At 40.3% G+C, this 19,840-nt stretch overlaps 2 protein-coding genes across 6 annotated transcripts in view; one reads left to right on the plus strand and one right to left on the minus strand.

Annotated features, from left to right (window-relative positions):
- The window catches only part of pms1 (PMS1 homolog 1, mismatch repair system component), a 57,392-nt gene extending 49,338 nt beyond the window's left edge, over nucleotides 1–8,054 (minus strand). The window contains exons 1-5 of one of the 2 annotated variants that reach the window (XM_024137835.2): nucleotides 7,977–8,054; nucleotides 7,072–7,226; nucleotides 3,204–3,386; nucleotides 3,006–3,108; nucleotides 2,722–2,885 (exon numbers count right to left, since the gene is read on the minus strand). In XM_024137835.2, coding sequence (XP_023993603.1) covers nucleotides 2,722–2,885; nucleotides 3,006–3,108; nucleotides 3,204–3,386; nucleotides 7,072–7,203 — 582 coding nt within the window. In that variant the 5' untranslated portion in view covers nucleotides 7,204–7,226; nucleotides 7,977–8,054. Of the gene's footprint in view, nucleotides 1–2,721; nucleotides 2,886–3,005; nucleotides 3,109–3,203; nucleotides 3,387–7,071; nucleotides 7,227–7,931 lie in introns of both variants that reach the window. The other variant, XM_024137836.2, reaches the window with a different exon arrangement.
- A 4,621-nt stretch (nucleotides 8,055–12,675) lies between these two features.
- On the plus strand, nucleotides 12,676–19,556 carry ormdl1 (ORMDL sphingolipid biosynthesis regulator 1). Of its 4 annotated transcripts, none has more exons than XM_024137837.2 (4): nucleotides 12,676–12,803; nucleotides 17,560–17,740; nucleotides 18,542–18,693; nucleotides 18,997–19,556. In XM_024137837.2, exons 2-4 carry the CDS (start codon nucleotides 17,567–17,569, stop codon nucleotides 19,130–19,132), a joined length of 462 nt encoding a protein of 153 aa, XP_023993605.1. In that variant the 5' UTR covers nucleotides 12,676–12,803; nucleotides 17,560–17,566; the 3' UTR covers nucleotides 19,133–19,556. The 4 variants fall into 4 exon arrangements, with proteins under 4 accessions (XP_023993605.1, XP_070295067.1, XP_070295065.1 ...); XM_070438966.1 differs by having other exon boundaries at nucleotides 12,705–12,795; XM_070438964.1 differs by having other exon boundaries at nucleotides 12,716–12,803; nucleotides 18,542–18,724.
- The last annotated feature ends 284 nt before the right edge of the window (nucleotides 19,557–19,840 follow it).

Here is a 19,840-nt window from a genome sequence, read left to right on the forward strand (position 1 = left end):
TCGAGTAACTCCTCTGACTCCCTACCCTAATATTTTATTCCAAGTGGACACTGACAAACTGAATCTCAAATCAAATTGTATTGGCGGCATACAAAAGCATTTCACTGAGCATCTGCAAATAGTGTATCTAGCTCCAACAGTGCAGTAATACCTAACAAAACACACACAAACCCCAAAAGACTGAGCAATGTCAGAGTCTGGAATATAAATATACACACACACTGAAAAATATATATTTAAAAAACTAAACATGCAACAATTTCAAAGATTTTATTGAGTTACAGTTCATATAAAGGAAATCAGTCAATTGAAATACGTTCATTAGGCCCTAATTTATGGATTTTACATACAGATATGCATCTGTTGATCACAGATACCTTAAAAAAAGTAGAGGCGTGGATCAGAAAACCAGTCAGTATCTGGTGTGACCACCATTTGCCACATGCAGCGAGACATATCCTTTGCATAAAGTGCACCATTTACATTTACATTTAAGTCATTTAGCAGACGCTCTTATCCAGTGCGACTTACAAATTGGACCAGCACCAGGCTGTTGATTGTGGCCTGTGGAATGTTGTCCCACTCCTCTTCAATGGCTGTGTGAAGTTGCTGGACATTGGTGGGAACTGGTCTTACATGTTGATCCAGAGCATCCCAAACATGCTCATTGGGTCACACCTGGAGAGTATATAGGCCATGGAAGAACTGGGCCATTTTCAGCTTCCAGGAATTGTGTACAGATCCTTGTGACATGGGGCCATGCATTATCATGCTGAAACAGGAGGTGGTGGCGACGGATGAATGGCACAACAGTGGGCCTCAGGATCTCGTCACGGTATCTCTGCGCATTTAAATTGCCATCAATAAAATGCAATTGTTTTTGTTGTCCGTAGCTTATGCCTGCCCATACCATAGCCCCAACGCCACCATGGGGCACTGTTCACAATGTTGACATCAGCAAACCGCTTGCCCACGACACCATACACACGGTCTGCAGTCAAGACCCTGGTGAGGACAATGAGCACACAGATGAGCTTCCCGGAGACGGTTTCTGCAAAAAATATTCTGCTGTGCAAACCCAGTTTCATCAGCTGTCCGGGTGACTGGTCTCAGACGGTCCCGCAGRTGAAGAAGCCGGATGTGGAGATCCTGGTTACACGTGGTCTGCGGTTGGGATGCCGGTTAGACGTACTGTCAAATTCTCTAAAATGACGTTGGAGGCGGCAATCAGGCCACAATCAACAGCCTGATCAACTCTATGCAAAGGAGATGTGACCAATGCAGCACGACACACCAGATGCAAACGGTTTTTCTGATCTACACCCCTACCTTTTAAAAGGCATCTGTGACCAACACATGCATATCTATCTTCCCAGTCATGTGAAATCCATAGATTATGGTCTAATGACCTTATTTCAATTGACTGATTCCTTATATGAACTGTAACTCAGTAAAATCTTTGAAATTGTTGAATGCTGCRTTTATATTTTCATTCAGTGTCAGTTACATTTCTGTTTTCCATTTTCAATAAATTTGCACAAATGTCAAGAAACTTGTTTTTACTTTGTCATTATGGGGTATTGTATGTAGATGGGTGAGAAAAAACWAAATGTAATCCATTTTGAATTCTGGCTGTAACAACAAAATATGGAATAAGTCAAGCGGTATGAATAGTTTCTTAAGACACTGTACCTGCGTATGACACTGATCTACAAGTCAGACGTGCACACAGTGCGGGAGACTCATTGGCGTGAGCAGCTGTGAGGTAGCTAGGCCTACCCTATCCCTGTTCTAATATTCGTAGGCTACACCTGTGCTGCACCTTCAGCATTCAGATGTAAAATGGCTTTCGCAATATTAAAATCATAGGCTTTAATGCGGGACAACCAATGTAATTTGCTGGGTCATTGTTACCAAATGCACTGTAGAAAATTGTGTTTTTACCGGCAGAGCTGTGTGGGCTACCGGGGTGGACACAACTCACATCTTGCTGATTGAACATGTTATTGCTAATTGGGGGTTTTCGGTCATTACATGAACAGGGTAAAACTGTTGTTTCATAACAAGKACAGCAATATTTTTTGGTGAGCTGCACTGGTCTGAACGGGAGAAGAGAGCAGCTCTCCTCCATAAAGTTCCAAACGGTCAAAAACATTTGCTTTTGTGACAGGGGTGAAATCCAAAGCTGTGTTATATTAATTGGCTATGTATGTCATTGCTCATTTCTAAAGATAAATATTGACATATTACTAGCTCAAAACAATTGTATCTTATATATGACAAGTTAATCACTGGGTGATGAGAATTTCAGATCAATTGCCCCCCCCTCATCTGATTGTGGTAGATGCTCAGTCTGCCCTATGGCTCAGCTCACACACTACATCATACAAACACACACACAGCTCAGAAGTCAGCTGAGACAGATCCAATCATTTCAAACTAAAAGTATCGTTCCTGTATAGTATCGGAGCCCATGTAACTAGATGTGTATCGAATTGTGTTTGTAAGGAGAGAAACACATCCCTGAAATAAGATGATCTACCATTTTAAGTCCCATCAAGACACCACTAACGTATCAAATCATACACAGCATTAACAACACTCTAAACAGTGATTATTGGAGATGGTATGCAGGGATTGGTTTCATGGAATATACAGACAGATGAGGACACCTTGTGGTAAGAAGTATAAGATTCATAAATAATGAGAAAGAAGTTGTACCTTATTGTGAATGAGGGTGAGTCTCAGCTCTGGTTTTAAAATGGCATAGGCCATGAGCAGGTCCTGCACCTTCTTCAACTCCTCCTTGCACTTCTTCGTGTTGGCATAGTACTGCCTCCTCACTGGGAGATTCTTAAAAAGCTTCAGYGCACAGACTGTGGTACCTGAAAAGACATCAAAGCTCATGTCTACCCATAACATTTCTCTGTCAAGTATACATAATAAATATTGTTGGAAACGGACGGACTGGATCGTCTGTTTCAGTAAAAAGGAAAAAGCCAAACCTTGCCCTAGGTGAGAGGGCTTCTGGGAAACAACACTTCCCGTGAGGTCAAGCGTGTATTGGGTCCCGACGTCGTCCTCTGACGTCTTTGTCGTGACAGCTACCTGGTGGGAGTCAACGGGACAAATCTATCACAGCTAACTTAGTTCCACTTTGGACTTTTTGGAGCAGAATTGTCTAAAAGACAGATGTATCTGACCTCTGCCACAGCGCAGATGGAGCCCAGGGCCTCTCCTCTGAAGCCATATGTCGCCAGGTGCTCCAGGTCATCGTGGCTGCAGATCTTAGAGGTGTAGTGTTGCACAGCCATCACAGCAGTATCAGCAGCTTTGATGCCAGAGCCATTGTCTCTGATTTCTATTCGATCAAAACCATAATTCTCCTAAGACATGACATAAACAAAAAAACAGAGAATGCGGTTCATACGAAATTGAAGTCAGTTCAGTGTAGTCCCTTCAAAAGAGTCTCAAATGCAGATTTAGTTTTGTGTCCTATTAACAGCTAAGTTCTTAAAAGTACCTTTTGTGGGGTGATCTGATAATATTTTAGTGTCCACTGCAGCTTAGTTTCCAATTCAAAAGGAGGAAGTACAAGAAAATGATCAATTGTGCTTCAATAAAACAATAGCTTCCTTCCATACAGGCAGGTGTATGTGCTAGATGCTTGGAGGCTTTTGATATTGATGATGTGGTGTTCACAGTTCCAGGAAAATGTTTTCCTCTCCATAAGTGGATTTGCTTTCMTCTTGGCAATATAGGAGAAGAGTTAGAAATATTAGTCCAATCAAAAAGCTTCACGATGTCCTCAGAGGCTGGCTGTGCTGCTAGAAAGTATTACTGCTGACAGCTCATTAAGAAATGGCTTTGAAGTGGGCAAAGACTGCATTGATGAGAGTGAACTCAAGTATTCCGCCATGCCAAGAAAAACAAGCTCACACTGAGAGCAGGTGAGCTGAGCCCACTCGAAATGGGAAAATATCTTAGGAATTCAGATGACACGACCAGGAGTACACTACAACCATTTCAGACAGTAATTGGGAGTTGGAGACTGTAGCTAGCAATACACACTTTCATTTTATCATGACAGGTTAAACATCATACCTTAAAAAAAGGGCAATTCTGCCACTTTTCAACCTCATTTTCATTATCTCCAACACAAAACCATTGTCTACATACAGTGCCTTCGGAAAGTACTCATACCCCTTGACTTTTCCCACATTGTTACATTATAGCCTTATTCTAAAATKGATAAAATATTTTATTTTCCTCAGCAATCTACACTCAATACCCCATAATGACAAAGTGAAAACAGGTTTAGACATTTTTGCAAATGTATTAAAAATAAAAAACAGAAATACATTATTTACATAAGTATTCAGACCCTTTGCAATGAGACTCAAAATTAAGCTCAGGTGCACCCTGTTTCCAATGATCATCCTTGAGCTGTTTCTACAAAGTGATTGTCCACCTGTTGTAAATTCAATTGACTGGACATGATTTGGAAAGACACACACGTCTAAATAAAGTCTCACAGTTGACAGTAAATGTCAGTGCAAAAACCTAGCCATGAGGTCAAAGGAACTGTCCACAGAGCTCCGAGACAGGATTGTGTCGAGGCACAGATCTTGGGGAGGGTACCAAAAAAAATGTCTGCAGCATTGAAGGTCCCCAAAAACCCAATAGCCTCCATCACTCCTAAATGGAAGAAGTTTGGAGCCACCAAGACTCTTCCTAGAGCTGGCCGCCAGGCCAAACTGAGCAATAGGGGGAAAAGGGCCTTGGCAGGGAGGTGAACAAGAACTAGATGGTCACTCTGACAGAGCTATAGAGTTCCTCTGTGGAGATGAGAAAACTTTACAGAAGGATAACCATCTCTGCAGCACTCCACCAATCATGCCTTTATGGTAGAGGGCCAGACAGAAGCCACTCCTCAGTAAAAGGCACATGAGAGCACGCTTGAAGTTTGCCAAAAGGCACCTAAAGACTCTCAGACATGAGAAACAAGATTCGCTGGTCTGTTGAAACCAAGATTGAACTCTTTGGCCTGAATGCCAAGCGTCATGTCTGGAGGAAACCTGGCCCCATCACCACAGTGAAGCATGGTGGTGGCAGCATCATGCATTGGGGATGTTTTTCAGCGACAGGGACTGGGAGWCTAGTCAGGATGAGGCAAAGATGAACAGAGCAAAGTACAGAGAGATCCTTGATGAAAACCTGCTCCGGGGCGCCGTTGTTTCTCTTTGCTTATTTGAGCTGCTCTTGCCACAATATGGACTTGGTCTTTTACCAAATAGGGCTATCTTCTGTATACCACCCCTACCTTCCACAACACAACTGATTGGGTCAAATGCATTAAGGAAAGAAATTCCACAAATTAACTTTTAACAAGGCACACCTGTTAATTGAAATGCATTCCAGGTGACTACCTCATGAAGCTGGTTGAGAGAATGCCAAGACTGTGTAAAGCTGTCATCAAGGCAAAGGGTGGCTACTGTGAAGAACCTGAAATATATATTTTGATTTGTTTAACACTTTTTTGCTTACTAAATGATTCCATATGTGTTATTTCATAGTTTTGATGTCTTCACTAAACTCTACTATGTAGAAAATAGTACAAATAAAGAAAACCCCTTGAATGAGTAGTGTCCAAACTTTGACTGGTACTGTAGCTGTGCAACAACGATCCTCATCCAGCTTTACAGAGCTTGTGCCAAGCTTGTAGTGTCACACCCAAGAAGATTGGAGGCTGGAGCGAGCCTAAGGTGCTTCAAGAAAGTACTTAGTAAAGGGTCTGAATACTTATGTAAATGTTATATTTCCATTTTGTAAAAATTTGCACAAATTTCCCCAAAATGTTTTTTGCTTTGTCATTACGAGGTATTGTGTGTAGATTGATGGGGAAAAAACATTTAATACATTTTAGAATAAGGATGTAACTTAACAAAATGTGGAAAAAGTCAAGGGGTCTGAATACTTTCCGATTGCACTGTATGTGAAAACGTTTCTATGATCTGTGGTTAAAAAGACAAGTTACTAAAAAAACTGCAGGGTAGGAGTAACCCTTAACGCTCGTTCTCGTATACGGTTTGAAAATGGCAGATTTGGGCAATTATAAGCCTCCTAAATCGGAACGTAGTGGCTGTACAGTAACATGCTATACATGACGTCAGAGCTCTGGCTCTGCGCTTCACAGTGCTGTATGGTTGACTGACAGCCGTTCTGAATTTGAACACTGCGAGCAACAAGAAGTTACCCCCATCCCTCCTAGGAATTTTTGCCAATTTTTTGTTGTCTGCAAGAATGAAATGCTGTAAATTAARATGACTGTGTATTTTGACAGATGAGACGTTGAATATTATAATAAATACTGCTTTGATGTCATAAAAGCAAGCCATGAGTCCAAATGTGCACTTCATATTTCCAAATCATCAAACTCATGTCATATACAGTGTCAACTTTTATGAAGACTATGTTTGATGTACAGTTACAAGATGACATGGTGTCATACCCTGGGTTGTTCTGAACAGAATGRCCCTGTTTGTTTTTTTTAAATTTACCACGGCAAACCTACCTGAATGAACTCATAACTCCTTTCTATGTGCACCAAAATGACGATCTATTTTCTGAATTGCATTGTGAAAGCCTAACACTATAAGATCGTATTTTATAACTTAGCTAGTCAAGTTGGCAATAGAACAAGCTTTCAAATCATGATAGATTGCAATTTATAATGGACTGTTTTTGGATTGCGTAAACATAAATTTTGCGATGGCAGGGATGCTGGGTTGTGTTCCAAACTAAAAAAGTTCCTTCTAGTCATAAAAGTTCATTAAAACTGCTTAGGAACTGTGCACACTGTAGAAAAACATTTCACATATGAAGACACTTATTGTGCTGGAGATAATGAAAATTGGATTTGATAAGTGGTGCAATTGCCCTTTAAGTATGCCTAATTCTCACCAGGGAAAACAAGTCAAATATGTGCTTTACAATGTGACAATTTCAACATGCCATTAGTGATTTTCATGTGCTTCCCTGGCCACAGTAATGGTTAAAAWAATATTTTACCAGTTTAATGTCAATACTCAAGGCACCAGCATCCAAGGAATTCTCCAGCAGCTCCTTCACCACGTTTACCACAGAGGTGATGACCTGACAGCTGGACAGAAGCCTCACGGTGTCTGCAGGCAGCTGTTTCATGATTTGTTACTGTTTATGGACACCTGCAATACGGAGCAAAAAAACTGATATGACATTGTAGCACACATAGAACAATGAGAGATATTTCACTGRAATATAAAATATGARGCATCCGCTTGGCGTTTCCACCCACTACCAAATATGGCGGGCAGTGGGAGAAGATGAAACGAGATTGATTTTGGCCTACAACCTGCAAATGTTCTCATCGATGAACGTTTTTAAAAATCACATTGTTTAGGAGTGTAAAGTCGAATTGACTTATTGCAYACGCACATTTCACGAGTAGGCGTTCCCGAACGGAAATATGCAGTGTATGCTAGAACGGGCCAATAGGATCTCGCTTGGCTCTGCCCACCTCCTTGCTTGTTCTGCCACTATGACTCATCTATTTCAATTGGTAACGACAGGCTGTGGTCTATCTTGGTTTAGTTATAACAATCTTTGATTGTAGTGCAATGAGATGTCACTCACAACACAATTGCTAGCTAACTGGTTGGCTGATAAGGGTGTATTCATTCCGCAGATTCTGTTGCTAAATGTTAAACGGAACGGAGGGGCACTTAAATTAATTTGTCCAATATAAACTCTYGTTTTAGTTGCAGCTAATTATTATACACATGGTTGGCTGAGTGAATAACATTAGCTAGTTAACTAACCTTACCTGACAGCCATGAACTCTCGAAACGATTAATACATTTACAATACATTTTAACACAATAGTGACTCACTGGTGGACTGTGTAGTTATTTATTTGAAAGACAACTGTCTCCTACCTCCGCGTCCGGTCTGGTTCAATAACAATAACGCAAATACACGTGCTAAAAAATTAGACGCTGTGAAGTYGTTCAGTGTGTRAAGCAGGCAAGAATAATTAAGTATTTCCAGGTCACGAATTTTTGGAATCATTCAGAATAAGAGTCCCGTCCAGTATACTTAGTAAATAATAGTTAGGATGAACATTATGGAAAATGTGCACAATTATCGATATATTTTATACTACACTGAACAAAAATACGTAAAGTGTTGGTTTCATGAGCTGAATWAAAAAATCCCAGAAATGTTCCATACGTACAAAAWGTGTATTTCTCTCAAATTCGGTGGACAAATTTGGTTACATCCCTGTTAATGAGAATTTCTCCTTTGCAAAGATAATCCATCCACTTGACAGGTGTGGCTTATGAAGAAGCTAATTGAACAGCATGATCATTATACAGGTGCACCTTGAGCTGGGGACAATAAAAGACCACTTTAAAATGTGCAGTTTTATCACAGCACAATGCCACTGATGTCTCGAGTTGAGGGAGCATGCAATTGGCAAACTGACTGCCGGAATATCCACCAGAGCTGTTGCCTATGCCCTYCAAGGCCCACTCATGGCTGCCCCCCTGCCCAGTCATGTGAAATCCATAGATTAGGGCTTAATGAATTTATTTCAATTTACTGATTTCCTTATATGAACTGTAACTCAGTAAATCATTGAAATAGTTGCATGTTGCRTTTATATTTTTTTCAGTATAGTTATCATACAAAGAATGATACAAATTATTTCTATAAGATATTATGTGATTGATTAGTTGTTTTTTTTCAAGCCTAAATCACCAACAATGTTTTTTGTGTGTGTACCCCTATAATTTATTGCACCATGTACACAATTTTCTGTACATTTTGTCACAGTAAAAGGGGGTTCCATTCTACTCAGTGCACTTGTAGTTTCCAAATCCACAGAGTTTCACCCAGAGKAGCGTGCTGCTCATTTTGCGGTTCTTAAATGAACTCAAAAGTCCTCTCAATGTCAACTGCGTTTATTTTCAGCAAACTTAACATGTGCAAATATTTGTAAGAACATAAGATTCAGCAACTGAGACATAAACTGAACAAGTTCCACAGTCATGTGACTAACAGAAATTTAATAATGTGTCCCTGAACAAAGGGGGGGTCAAAATCAAAAGTAACAGACAGTATCTGGTGTGGCCACCAGCTGCATTAAGTACTGCAGTGCATCTCCTCCTCATGGACTGCACCAGATTTGCCAGTTCTTGCTGTGAGATGTTACCCCACTCTTCTACCAAGGCACCTGCAAGTTCCCGGACATTTCTGGGGGGAATGGCCCTAGCCCTCACCCTCCGATCCAACAGGTCCCAGACGTGCTCAATGGGATTGAGATCCGGGCTCTTCGCTGGCCATGGCAGAACACTGACATTCCTGTCTTGCAGGAAATCATGCACAGAACGAGTATTAGGCTGGTGGCATTGTCATGCTGGAGGGTCATGTCAGGATGGGCCTGCAGGAAGGGTACCACATGAGGGAGGAGGATGTCTTCCTTGTAACGCACAGCGTTGAGACAGTGTTTAAACATTGGAGTAAACACATGCCGTATGTATAAGTTAATCGTCAAGAATCAAAATGGGCGTTTGCACACACAATTAAGTCAAATGGATGTTGCAATGGATGATTACTTTTAAAGCTGTTAACAATAAAATCAATGCTATAATATTATTTGTGCTATAAAGGCAATTCGCTTTTCCCTTTTTTTCATATTGTTAAACAAAATTCTAAGTTTGCTAACATTTCCACATAAAATGTAATGAAATTCGACMATTTTTATCAATTTTTTACGATCTTCATTGCGGGRCTTTTATTTTGAAGGGAAATCGCGGAGGTCACGGCCTTATTCTTGCTGGTGGAAGAGATCAAATTAGCGCCTTCACACCTTCGGCATGTGATTGGCTGTTTGGAAAGTTCGTTGCATCCCCACTGTGAAGGAAGCAAGGATACCTAAGTACATCCGGGTCATGGATTTTTGAACTCCTTCAGAGTAAGAGTTATGACCTGTATACKTTGTAAATTAATAAAWTGACAAATATGCAYAWTTACTGATATATTTTATAATAGCTATCATACAAAGAATAATTGAAAGTATTTCCATAAGATATGATGTGATTCATTTGTATATTTTTTCAAGCCTAAATGGTCACAATGTTTTTKTGTGTGTGTGTGTGTATTTTCTATAATTTATTGCACCTACATTGATTTTGCCAATCAATTTAAATGCAGTACTTTTTTTCATATTRAACATACATATTTCACCATACACAATTACATCATTGCCTGTGGGGTGGTCCATTCTACTCAGGAGCACTTCTATATATGTCATTTATACCATACATAGATTCTGTAGCACCTACTAAGTACTCCCAACCCCACTTTTACTTCGGCACATATAATAGTAGTTTATTTTTTCAGCCAATGTGTAATTTATAGGCCTGATTCCGACTAAGGAAATGTAAGCCTTTTCTATGCACGCCTTTCCTCAGCACTTCTCAGTAGTTAGTATTCAGACACCTTMTGCAGGTGCTTAACGGGCTTTGCAGRCGTGGTTCCCTTCCGCGCTGAAGACATTTCATTCATCACTGAAAACCCCCCACTTGCTGGCCAACAGATTTTCTTGTGGCATTTTCATTCAATAGGGTTTTCAGTACATTTATCTTAAGCCATCCCTATAAATATGGTGTACCTTTAATTTGAAGTTTGTCAACAGACACTAGAATACATTGAGAGAACAGTGTCAGAATATAGGGATCAATGAAAGAAAGCCATCTAAATATATGCATTTTGTCTCCGCCTCAGTACCAACTGGTAGATTTAAAAATACTCTGATCTTGTAGATTATTTAGGCAAATTTAAGGGTTAGGAAATATTTGGAGAGCCTTTATACACTATAATATATTGMGGAATAAAAAATACAGTGGTTTGAATTCATCCAGACTTTTGTCATATTCAAGTTCAATCCATGGAACATTGGAAGGTGGATAAAAGTGTACAATAGGGGTTGAACAATAGTCCTATAAATCTAACCTATCTGTCACTAATCATAGAACTGTATGACAACGGTGTAGTTGTGAACCATGCACCAGGTTTCATAATGATTCCATAATGATTCAAATTGGCTGCATGTCCCAAATTATTGCACACTGTTAGCATAATATGATCCATTAACGCTAGCAACCCTCAGGTTAAACAAAGACAGGTAAATGGAATAGAATAGAATGATGCAAAAAGATAAGCTACAAATTGAAGAAAACAAACACTCAAGTGACAGTTATAAATGTATGTGGGTATTACTGACGGTGGCTTCCGAAAGTGGCTAACATTTAACATGATACAATTTGTCACATAAAATAGAGAAAAGCCTGGGCATAGGCTATAATTAAAACATTCTAATGTGCATACATYCTCTCATCAGGTTCAGCCCAACAGAAGCCTATAGCTTGGGTGTCCAAATTTTATCCAGGCAAATTATGAGGGCACACAATTAAAATTCTGAATAACGGCACAGCTATGTACAGCCTATTTCACTGTGGAAAAGGGGCTGCAATGTTGATATTATTTTAAATTTGCTTCCATATGGCTGGTTTCCCATTCGTCTCCAGAAATTATAAGGAATAATTCTCTAAAACAATTGCTATGTGTATTTACAACCCCCTTTACCTTACTAACTTACCTAGCTCTTATCAATAGCTCTTAAGGTGCATGGAGAATGCTGTTATTTATATCAGGGGGAAAAAAGTAGATACCTTTTCCCACTTGGAACCGGATGGTTCCCTCTACCTTATTCATGGTTTCCTTGCGTGTAAAGGTGGTGGAATTATGAGGGTATTAAGTCAAGGTCAGAATACGACTTATCTGAAGACACATCCACCACACCTTAAATTCTTAGATCTCCACCACGAATGAATAGCGGGTGAATAACTCATACTTAAATTCAAGGGCAGAATACTCAGAGAGAAAAGTGCATAAAAGGGAATAACGTTCCATTTACGTGCGCTTAACTCGGGTCGGAATCAGGGCCATAGAGAAAAGTGCATAAAAAGTGAATTATGTTCCATTTATGCACTGCTTAACAAGGGTCGGAATCGGCCCCATAGTGTTTCGCTTGGGACCAATGGAGTGAGTGGAATAGAAAGTGCTGCTAGGTATTTAGACCTCAGTCCCCCAAGTAATAACACCATATATATATTCTACAGACCCTACTGTGTAATCCCAACCCCACCTTTACTTCGGCACATAGAATAGTTTTTTTTCTCTATAAGCCAATATGTAATTTATAGGCCCAAAGTGTATTGCATTGGGACCAATGGAGTGAGTGGAGTAGAAAGTGCTGCTGGGTATTTAGACCTCAGTCCCCATGAAAGAACTGCATATATAGATACTACAGACCCAACTAAGTATTCCCAACACCACTTTTACCTCAGCACATAGAATCGTTTTTTCTCTACAGCCCAATGYTTTGAACATACCAATCTGAACATTGTATTTTTCGATAGTGGTCTTATTTTTATTTTATTTAGGAGCATATTTGTATAATTGTTTCTTGCATTTGCTTATACGAACAATAAAAAATTGACATTGATTAAAATGTAATWTCTTTTAATGAGTTATCCACATTGCAATGTTTTGAAAGGCTGGCTTTTATTTTATTTTAGGATTCCTAATTTCAACTCAAAAGTGACGTCATCGTTTGTGCCGCTAGTGAAGGGGAGCTTGGCCTTCTGTCGTTCTTACTGCCACGTTTAAAAACCGATTCATAACAAGGTACTCCAGTAAGTACATGGCCATATCTGTGTTGACTGTTTGTTAAAATATTTGATAACACTATTGATATGCAAATATTGTGACTTATGTATTCCTATTTTCACGAAAAATAGCTAGCTAGCAAGTTAGCAATTCAACTGGTGTTGTTTCAAGCATACAATACTTCACTTGACTTGTTGAAAGTAGCTGGAGCTTGGCTGTTGGCTAACGTAAGCTAGCTACTTAGTTTTCAGCTGAATCATTAGGCACTTAAAGAAAGGTGAAAGTAATGGTAGTTACCTAGCGCGGCTTCGCTAACTAGAAATTGGCCATTGATCGCGACTCTCAGTTCCATTGCATTAAACATAAGTCATTGAATGAAGGCATCTTCTGTACGGGGGCGTTTTGTTAAGAGCCCCGACGCTCGGTCTGAACAGTAACACGCATTGCTTGCGCTACGGTTTTGGAAGCATACGGATCTTATCTTTCATATCAGTGAGAACCTTTAGTTTTTTTGAAAAGTATTTAAGTTGATACACACCTTTTTATATGGTTATTGTTCCCACATGGCCATATTTCCATGTTACAGCGCTTGTTTAGGCACCACTTGTGCTAATTCGCTATCTAATGTTAGCATGATCGGATGGAGGCACCCATAGCTGTATGGATCTGTGCAAAACTGCTACAATATCTTTTATTTGAAGGATTTTGTTTATCGCCGATGAAATATGAGGGACATATATACTTATAATACATAAGACTTAATATGTTTATGGAAAATGTAAAGAAAAAAAAAAAAAAAAGAGTGCGTACAAAGGGATAAAAAAAAACACCCCTTAGTACAGCAGATCACAATACATCTAATCCTAGCCTATTGCACCAAACTACAACGGGAAGATGTGGTTAAGAAAGTGGTCAGAAAATGGGAGAATGATGCCAGTGAGACCTTAGATGGCTGCTTTGACTGTGCAGACTGGAGTGTGTTCAGAGGGAGCAAGTCTTGAGGCCAGAAATTCTGTGAGGATATTATTGTTGCTTCCAAAACTTAAAAGTTATTTTCTAACAACAAACCCATGATCATAAAGGATCTGAAAATGACTCTAAATGAAAAGAAAATAGCATTTACCACTGGCAACAAGATTTAAGGTAAACTAATTCAATCCAAATTAAATAAACAGCTGAATCGGGCCAAGAGAGTGTACAAGGAGATGGTGGAAGGCTCTTTCAGGAAGGTAAAGCCAGAGGTGCTTGGAGCGGTGTGAAAACACTGGCAGGCCTTAACAACACCCAACTGTCCCCTGCTCCAAAATAAAAAGATTGTGTTGACTTTGCAGAGAATCTCAAGATTCTTTGTAGATTTGACCAATATGACTTTGCAATGGAAAAGAAGGAGCTGATCTCTTGACCTATCTAACATGTCACACACTGTAACAAATGTTGAGCTTCAACCAAAAGATGAAGACGCTGTATTTAAAAGGACAAAGTACCTTGGCCAGACAACATTAGTGGTTGCCTACTAAAGCTTTGCCATAAGCAACTGTCAGGTGTTTTCGGAGATTTTTAACCGCACTCTGGCAGAACACTCAATATGGAAATCATCCACCATATACCCAGTACCTAACAAGAGCAACCCCTACTGCAACAATGACTACCGCCCTGTAACTTTAACATATTTGGTGATGAAGAGCTTTGAACGGCTGATTCTCCCTCAGCTACAAAAGGAGGTATGCTCTTATACAAACCCACTCAAGTTTGCTTACAAGCGGCACAGGGRTGTTGATGATGCAGTTCTGTCCCTACTGCACTGCCTACACCAACCTGGAGAAACCCAAGACATGCGTCAGGATGGTATTTGTGGATTTCTCAAGTGCCTTTTAATATAGTCCTCACTTAATGGGTTAAAAGCTCCAGAACATGAATGTCAATCGACATCTGATTCTCTGGGTCCTCTCCTTTCTGACAAATAGAGAACAGCTGGTCAGATTCAATTGTCTCATTGCAGCTTGTCCAGAACCATCTTTATAGGATCACCACAAGGCTCCGTCATCTCACCTGTTTTAGGAGCTCAGACCCAGAGATGATGTTCATCAAGTATTCAGATGACACAGTAATTATGGACACAGCAGGCAACTCAGAGGGGCACCTCCAGGCTGAAATGGACAGGTTTTTACTGTGGTGTATACAGAACTACCTGGACCTCAATGCAACCAAAACCAAAGACCTGGTCATTGACTACAGAAGACACCAACCTACCATCCCCACCACTGGAGATTAACAGACAGATCATTGAGCGAATGGAGGACTACAAATTCCTAGGAACCATCATTGGCAACAAGTTAGCTCTCCTTCAAAAGAAACATTGAACACATTCACTCAATGTCATCAATGCCTGTTATTTCTATGGAAATGGAGGAAGTTTAATGTACAATCAATCCTCCAAGCATTTTATGCAGTGCATTTGGGAAGTATTCAGACCCCTTGACTTTTTCCACATTTTGTTACATTATAGCCTTATTCTAAAATGGATTACATAATCCCCCCCTCAAATCTACACACAATACCCCATAATGACAAAGCAAAAACAGGTTTTTAGACATTTTTGCAAATCTATTAAAAATAAACAGATACCTTATTTACATAAGTATTCAGACCCTTTGCTATGAGACTTGAAATTGAGCTCAGGTGCATCCTGTTTCCATTGATCATCCTTGAGCTGTTTCTACAACTTGATTGGAGTCCACCTGTGGTAAATTCAATTGATTGGACATGATTTGGAAAGGCACACACCTGTCTATATAAAGTCCCACAGTTGACAGTGCATGTCAGAGCAACAACCAAGCCATGAGGTCAAAGGAATTATCCGCAGAGCTCCGAGACAGGATTGTGTCGGCACAGATTTGGGGAAGGGTACCAAAAAAATGGATTGAAGGTCCCCAAGAACACAGTGGCCTCCATTCTTAACTGGAAGMAGTTTGGGACCACCAAGACTCTTCCTAGAGCTGGCCGCCCGGCCAAACTGAGCAATCGGGAGTGAAGGGCTTTGGTCCCGGGAACCCCATGGTCACTCTGACAGAGCTCCAGAGTTCCTCTGTGGGGATGGGATAACCTTCCAGAAGGACAACCATCTCTGCAGCACTCCAACAATCAGGCCTTTATGGTAGTGTCAGACGGAAGCCACTCCTCAGTAAAATACACGACAGCCCGCTTGGAGTTTGCCAAAAGGCACCTAAAGAAACAAGATTCTCTGGTCTGATGAAACGAAGATTGAACTCTTTGGCATKAGTGCCAAGCATCACGTCTGGAGGAAACCTGGCACCATCCTTACGGTGAAGCGTGGTGGCAGCATCATGCTGTGGGGATGTTTTTCAGYGACAGGGACTGGGAGACTAGTCAGGATCGAGGGAAAGATGAACGGAGCAATGTACAGAGATCCTTGATGAAAACCTGCTCCAGAGCGCTAAGGAACTCCGACTGGGGGCGAAGGTTCATCTTCCAACAGGACGACCCTAAGCACACAGCCAAGACAACGCTGGAGTGGCTTCGGAACAAATCTCTGAATGTTCTTGAGTGGCCTAGACAGAGCCCGGACTTGAACCCGATCAAACATCTCTGGCGAGACCTGAAAATAGCTGTGCATCAATGCTCCCCTTCCAACCTAACAGAGCTTGAGAGGATCTGCAGAGAATGGGAGAAACTCCCCAAATACAGGTGTGCCAAGSTTGTAGCGTCATACCCAAGAAGAATCAAGGCTGTAATCGCTGCCTAAGGTGCTTCAACAAAGTACTGAGTAAAGGGTCTGAATACTTATGTAAATGTGATTTCATTTTTATTTATTTTTTACATTTGCAAAAAWTTCAAAAAAATCAAGGCTGTAATCGATTTGTCATTATGAGGTATTGTGTGTAGATTGAGGGGAAAAAATACAATTGAATCAATTTTAGAACAAGGCTGTAATGTAACAAAACTTGAAAGAAGTAAAGGGTTCTGAATAATTTCTGAATGCACTATGTGCTTTATAGAGTCCATCTTAGCTTATAATATTACGGGTTTTAGGGAACATTTTAGGGAATATTGTTTGGTGCTCTAGGGAACAGATCAGAACCCATTTAACAGGGTAATAAGAATCAGTGGGAAGGTCATCAGAGCAAGCAAGTGTCTGCCATAGCATTGTTGCTGCACTTTTCAAATGAAAAGCCTCAGTGCAGCTGCTTTTGAATGCATGACCCTCATGGGACATTTGCAAGTGAATAGGTTGGTGTTTCCCCTTTTGATGCTTGAAAGCGAAAATGCTACACACTTTCTCCAAATGGCTGCGATACCAGCTAACCCTATTCCAAGCATACTGGTATATAAACAAGGATAGCTACTTGCCCACAGTTAAGTTTTTCGACATCACCATTATCAAGAGCTTGAAATCTTGAGAATTTACGACTCAACTTCAAACTTTCAATCTCAAGCCAACCAATGCTCTGAAAAGCTACTCTCAGACAATTGAAGTCCAAATAGGTTACATATGTCATGTTGTGGAAAGCGTAATTTAATGATTTGAACAACAGCAAGAGGTATTGTTGTGCAAGAAAGGTGAAAGTGTACTACAGCCTAAGCAGATCATGTTCATTTTATTTGCGTAATCTCTCTTGTACCTGCAGGCTATGAACTTTGTGTATTGCAGTAGTAATTGGCTCCCTGTTGGGATCATTTATGAGTGACACATTTTTGTGATGTTTTCAAAGGAATAAATTGTATTCATCAGTAACACAATCCTCATACTCCTCTCGTTCACAGAAACAAAATGAATGTTGGCGTAGCGCACAGTGAGGTGAACCCCAACACTCGKGTCATGAACAGTCGAGGGATCTGGCTCACCTATGCCCTTGGTGTTGGAATGCTTCACATTGTGCTCTTGAGCATACCCTTCTTCGGTGTACCTGTGGTGTGGACTCTCACAAATGTTATACACAATTTTGTAAGTCATTTTTCTTCTCACGCTTTAATAACCTATTACCAGTTTGTTGTTCTTTCTTTCAGCCATTTCATGGTAACCCCCCCCCCCCCCCCCAAAGTTGGTGCCTAGACAATTGTATCTTCCTCAATGCACTGGCCTCTCATTGTTCCTTGCGCAATCTGTTGAATAAAGAAACAAGGTCACTGACATGACAACTCACTAAGTTTAACTGTTGTCCCCATATTGGAAAAGTCTTCTGTATCATGGCCATTAAAAGGCAACCACAATATCCTGCTATTTTAGTTCAACAGCTTATTGTTTACTGTATCTTTTGCTTGCCATTTAACTGCTAGTTCAGCTGGTATATGAAGACTTTTCACAGACCCTGTTATTTCATCGAATGTAGCATTCTCATTCAAATGACCTGATGTTCTCAGTGCCAAGTGTTGTGAAGGAACTTAGGAGGTGATTAACCAGAACATACTCACTCCAATGTCCCACGTATGACCTAGTAGTTAATAAAGTATCAGTTGAGGTAATTGTGAGGCTTTGGTCAGCTTTGCACCAGTAAGCAGATTTCACACGCACTCCGCTTCTTATCATAAATACAGTTCCGATTCTATCCCAGCTCCTTCCAAGAAAGGATGAATGAATTAAAATAAATATTTCATTTAAATGAACCAAAAGGACACGTAGTTGTGCTGCAACATCTACCCTCAGTCTCAGGCACCATTTTCTACTTTATGATTAGTTTGTCTTGTCTTAGTGGACTGTCTCTCGCCATCAAGATTTGGACTCATTCACTATGTGTCTGTCTTGCAGGGGATGTATGTCTTCATGCATGCAGTGAAAGGCACTCCGTTTGAGACCCCAGACCAAGGCAAAGCCCGGCTCCTGACACATTGGGAACAGTTGGACTACGGCGTGCAGTTCACATCATCCAGAAAATTCTTCACCATCTCCCCAATCATTTTGTACGTCGCCTCCCGTCATTTAGAACAAGAGGTTACATTTTTGTCCATTGTCTTTAGATACCCATTTAGCATCCAATGCAGAAATAATTGCAAACTGTATGGGACGGTTTCCCGGACACAGATCAATCCTAGTCCTGGACTAAAAAACACTTCAATYCTCCATTGARAATGCGTTTTAGTCCAGGATAGGCTTAATCTGTGTCTGGGGAAACCGGCCCTATAAATTCCAACTGTTGACCATGTTGCAGAGCTTTTTTTAGCTGACATGTTTGCTAACTTGTCTTATTTTGTTTCTCCCCCTAGATATTTTCTTGCAAGTTTCTACACGAAGTACGACACAACACACTTTGTCATAAACACTGCTTCCCTTTTGAGTGTGCTGATCCCCAAATTGCCACAACTACACGGAGTCCGCATCTTTGGCATCAACAAGTATTAAGCTGAGTGTTGAGGGTCAGTGGTTGGACAAACGCTCAAAGGAGCTATTGGCTCATAGCAAGATGAATAGTTAACCCTATTTAYTCTGTACCACTGGAGTTTGTACTGAGCAGTTTTGTACAGTATGTGTAATTGTCACTCATTGTTTAGATACGCCAGGTTAAACTATAGTGGGAGACATAGAGAGCGCCGATAATTCCATGTGCATTACTAACTTATATTTAATTTTTTTTTTTATCTACATAGACCTGGGCTGGCCCATGTTTAAAAAGTGGAGCTTTTTTTGTTCTGTTTTTGTTTGCCCCCACTTCACACAGTGACACAAAGATTGCGTTCCTCCTTGTTACAATAAATGTTTCTCATCGTAACCGAAAGCCTTGGAAATATCAGATGCATTTTTAAAGATAATTTCTCCATAAAAGTAGGGGCCTATGGTTCAATGTTGGACACTTATTTTTAGATGGGTTATCATTGCTGAAAAGAACTGAACAATATGAAATACACATTTTGCATGATTTCCTTGGTATATGAATCATTTCTCATTGTTACTCAGTTCTATAGGGCAGTTATTTTTTTCAGTGTATATAGTTGTATGTATAGGTTCATGTCTTTCTTGGTGATTTTTCATAAGATGTGTTGTCAGATGTAAATGTTTACTGAGACGGGTCTATGGCTTGCCTATGTACCTATATTCATGTAGCTGTACTTG

The sequence above is a fragment of the Salvelinus sp. IW2-2015 genome, unplaced genomic scaffold (genome assembly GCF_002910315.2).
Source record: "Salvelinus sp. IW2-2015 unplaced genomic scaffold, ASM291031v2 Un_scaffold1322, whole genome shotgun sequence".
Lineage (NCBI taxonomy): Eukaryota > Metazoa > Chordata > Actinopteri > Salmoniformes > Salmonidae > Salvelinus > Salvelinus sp. IW2-2015.